The 4,582-nt window shown below is 39.0% G+C and overlaps 1 protein-coding gene across 1 annotated transcript in view; it reads left to right on the top strand.

Annotated features, from left to right (window-relative positions):
- Positions 1 to 2,755, top strand: part of KIAA1549L (KIAA1549-like ortholog) — a 117,025-nt gene extending 114,270 nt beyond the window's left edge. The window contains exon 20 of the mRNA XM_009334573.1: positions 2,474 to 2,755. Within this exon, the coding sequence (XP_009332848.1) occupies positions 2,474 to 2,755 (282 nt within the window). The remainder of the gene's footprint in view (positions 1 to 2,473) is intronic.
- Positions 2,756 to 4,582: the final 1,827 nt, after the last annotated feature.

Raw genomic sequence — 4,582 nt, 5'->3', positions numbered from 1 at the left:
GTGGGAAGAGCAGTTAGTGCCGGTGGACCATACATAGGTGAATGGAGAGGGATGCAAGAAGCTGTCTGAGAAATAACTGTGGCAACATAGAATTCAAAGGAAACGAATTTTCCTTTTAACTTCACTGACCCACTACAGAGCGTTAACAACTTCTTGTTACTCAGACTTTCAGCCCTCCTGTGACTTTGTAGGAGAAGAGGAAAAAACGTAAACCCAAACCACTTCAGTTTCTACAATGAATTTGCACCTCCCAGTGATTGCAAATCTGTCAAGAAATTGTCTTTATTTGAAAATCATTACTAGAGGAACTAGTAATAGTGTTAGCAACGTAACACGGTCAGAAAGCCTGAATAAAACTGCAAAATATAAAGACCTAAAGTAATACTCAGAGTTTGAGTTTCTGGATGCTTTCTGGTTTCTGAGCCTCTAGATTGTAGCTTGATCATGCTTCCAAGGTTTTGACAATCAGTAAGAACAGAGGCTTAATATCTGTAAGGTGAAAATTGAAATTCTTTACTTTTCATGCATTTCCACTAGCTGGACTGTAAACAAGGGGTCATAGGAAACGGGAGATTTGACAACAAAGAATTATCTTATAAGCTCAATTTACTGTAATGTACTATTTTCTCAGTTAAAAGGTAAGTATTGAAGCACTAAATTTTGTGGGAGAAGGGAACTGTATCTCAAAGCATTTATTTTCCAAACTGCTAGATGCTGCTTAGTGAAAGTAGTAACCTGGTGGCCTCTAGTGGCGTGTTCACACATTGTACTACTAAAATGTCTTGAATAATCTGTTGTAAACTAAACAGAGGCAGCTGCATTTAATGATCACTTTCATATCATGCCTGCTTCCTACGTTTGTCTCATCACACCATACTGAATGTGTTTGACATTCTGTTCATCGCTTGATGGCTATCCAAGATCATATAGAGCATGTGTAAATCCCAGTGGTCAGGTTTTCATAGGTTCTTAGATGCCTGAAGTGGCAAGAGTTTCAAAAGCACCCAAGGGGCTGTTAAACTCTCACAGGGCCAGAGCCAAAATGGGATTTAAGCAAAGCTGTCATTCTGAAGTCCATGCTGAGGACCCGTGTTCCCCAGAAGGTATATAAAATTGGCAGATGTTTCACATCTTGACACTTCAGTCTGCTTGCAGACAGCTAAAATTCTGAAATACTGCTTCTAGCATACCCACCAACGCCTTAGCCCTGGTGGGTGAAGCACCTTACACCTCAGCCTGACTGAAATCCGAAAATTAGCTGAGACATCTGCCTGGCCGCCTGTATTATATGCTTATATAAGACCTTAAGGTATTCGGAATGTAAAAAACTTGTGTTTTTCCCATTTAAAGCAAAAAGAATTACAAAGTTAACTTTTTAGTGATTAAACATTGTGGAAACTTATCAGTTAACTTATAAGTGTAGTATTCTGAGTATAGTGTAGGTAAGCATAGTTTTCCGAGTCACTCACTTCATAAAAAAGCATCACTGAACTTTCCTTACTTACTTGTCATTGGCATGGACTAGAATGATCAGCTGGTAAGCTTTTTCTCAAGGAGAAATTATCTTGTCCTAGTAATAGGTTACGGGTTGCCTTCTGTAACAACATAAAGCCTTCTTCAAAATGAAGGGCTGTAGATTCCTGATTTATAGTCTTTTGCAAAACATAAATAAATACTATTTTCATTTGATGCATTAAAAACTTCTGAGGACTATAAAGACTGGTATCATGGTTCATGGATTTATGAAGGAAATTTAATATCTCAGGGGGGTATGTTATCTCAAGGGCCTATATTATTATTATTTTAGTTTTAGCCAGTGTAACGTGGGGCTGAAATCAGTGAAGTTACCACAGAGTAAAATTGTGAATCTCCCATGTAATTCTGTTAAATGTGGCCAGAAGACCTGATACTTCTGAGAAGTCAAACCTCCTTTTCAGTGTTGAGTTTCCAGGTTGGCATACCTGAGCTCATCCCCGTTGTCTGCATCTATTGAGTTTTTGTTAGGAACAGTAAGTCCAGAGACTTGGCTGACTTGGATTAGATAGCGGCTGCAAATCAGGAAACTACTTTTCTGTTCTAGGCTTTTCGGTGTCCTGAAATGTAGTGGTGCTGCCTGTTTAAAACTGAAATGTTTAGGAGGAGTAGTAAGCAGAGAACACACTTTCAGAAAAGCCTTCTCCCTTTGACTTTTCGTAGTGATGGTAAATTAGGACATGCGATGTTTCCCCCGCTAGGTGTTTTTGCTGCCACAGTCTGGGGAGTTGAGTACCCGGTACATTGATGTATGTGCATAAATGGCACATGCCAAGATAGACATTTGTAAACGGACGCTTAGGAGTATGAGGTTTATGTTCTTTTCATATGGCCCTATCCGTTACATCTTATTCTGCCCCGGGGAGGTTTGTATTACCTGGCAGGTGGCACTATGGATCAACTGTTCTGTATAATTTTGTGTAATTACCATGCTCTACAGGTTCCACTACCTGGATACATCGAGGCTTATCCGAGGCCCCGCTATCAACATAATTCTCCTTCGCGACTTCCTCGCCAATACAGCCAGCAAGCAAGCATGCATCCCAGCCTGGAACAAGCTCCTTTGCCATCCACTGCAGCTTCTCAGCAGAGCCTGACAGAAAATGACCCGTCCGATGCTCCTCTCACCAACATTTCTACAGCTGCCCTCGTAAAGGCAATAAGAGAAGAAGTTGCTAAACTGGCCAAGAAGCAAACAGATATGTTTGAGTTCCAGGTCTAATATCTTTTGTGCACAGTACTTGTACCATGCAACCTGGGGTAGCCAAGAAAGCGACTCCTTCAATTTTCAGTTACAAACTTGCTGTGAATTGTGCCAAAGTGATGGCATTTTTCTCTGCCTGAAAAGTCAAAACTATGAAATGACTTAAAGCAGAGCAACAGGACTCTGAAGATACGTAATTCTGCTTGCCAGCTAAGGAAATGCTGCCAGGTAACTGTTTAATACAGATAAGATTGATCATATGCAATTGTTTGTCACTTAGCTCTCGTATTATGAACCATCATCACTAGAGATGCTGCTGAACATGTCTGCACCACACGATGTTTCATTTGCAGGCCCAAAGGTAGAGCTGCTGAAAATAACTTCTGCATGTCAAAACTTTGATTAAAGAAGAAAATACAGTAGAACACGGTTAGCTAAAGGCCACAGTAGGTGTGGCAGTGGCCATGTTAATTGTTTGCTGCAGGACATATAAGGGATGCTGATTTCAGCAATGCGGAGTCATTCAGCCTTTTCATTCTAGAGACCGTATTCAAACCAAAAGAATTTGAGATGAGTAAGTAATACAAATAAATGTCCTGTAAATAGCCCCAATTCTCCTCATCCTATTAACAGTACAAAGAAGTGAAAGAAGAGAAGACTGTGAAGAAGGTTAATGATATTTTGATAATCGGTGGCTACCTTGTCCCTGAATGCCACTGATGAGTTACGGAGATTTTTATCAGCATGAGAGAATACAATACACGAAGAGCCAACAAAGGATGTTGGTGCTAGAAGCTTCCAGGAGAAATGAAAAAAGGTTATTCGCATTTGCTCTATATTCAGGCTTTTCACTCTGAATGCATGTGAAGCTGGTAAACCCGAGACCTTTGAGCAAGTCTTTCCAACCTGGAGTAATGAATACACCTTCTTGGACAAGAAAACCTCTGTAACACAGTGCTTTTTTCTCTTTCTTAAACAATGATATCTACTAAAGTGATGCCAGAAAGTGCTACCTGAAGCTGCAGTTGATTTTGATTGCGCTGGAATAGTGAATGCACACCTAGGCAGTTCTGAATGTAGAGGATCTGATTATTATATTAACATGTGAATAAGTAAACGGTTACATGGTTTAACAAAAATACTAATGTTCTGTGAAAGAGACCATTTCCAGAAGTTATGCTGACTTTATATTGTGCAAGATAAAGGTCACTAATTGTTAAACTGCATTGTTGTATGAATCCAATCCCAAAAGAAAATCAAACCAGTTGAATGGGGCAATAGTTCATCTTTTGCAGTTGTAAAAAACAGTTGGAGGTCATGAACAATTGTTCTCAGTTCCTTCAGCAATTAGCTTTGGGAACTGAAGTTGTTGCAAAATATGTTGTTGGGCATGTTTGACGTCAACTGGAGTTAAAGGTAATGTCCTTCGTTTCAGTAAGTTATTTAGTTATCTTCAATTGCTTATGCTATTTTGTCTGATCATTTCATTTCCCTGAGTTTCTTTGGTCTTTACTGAGGTGAGAAAGGGAACTTGGTTTAGCTTTTTGACCATCAGTAAAATGAGAGGAGAAGGAGAGAGAAGACTAGAACAGGGGACAGAAGAAGAAATTGATGAAGCACAAACTTTTAAAGCAGAGCTATTTTTTCCCCAAATAATTATATTATAAACCCTGACTGAGATTGTGATACATAGTTATCCTAGAATATACAGATATCTTCTGCTCCAATACCTTAAATATTGCAGAAGCTTTTGGAATGCTAGCTAATCTTTCAACAAATGTGAAATTTCATTTTTATTATTTAAAATTCAGATATAAATAAAATGTATTTTTGTAATTTCTATGT

The sequence above is a fragment of the Pygoscelis adeliae genome, unplaced genomic scaffold (genome assembly GCF_000699105.1).
Source record: "Pygoscelis adeliae isolate BGI_AS28 unplaced genomic scaffold, ASM69910v1 Scaffold171, whole genome shotgun sequence".
Lineage (NCBI taxonomy): Eukaryota > Metazoa > Chordata > Aves > Sphenisciformes > Spheniscidae > Pygoscelis > Pygoscelis adeliae.
The sequence above is the reverse complement of the archived record's forward strand: the minus strand, read 5'-3'. Positions and strand labels throughout refer to the sequence as shown.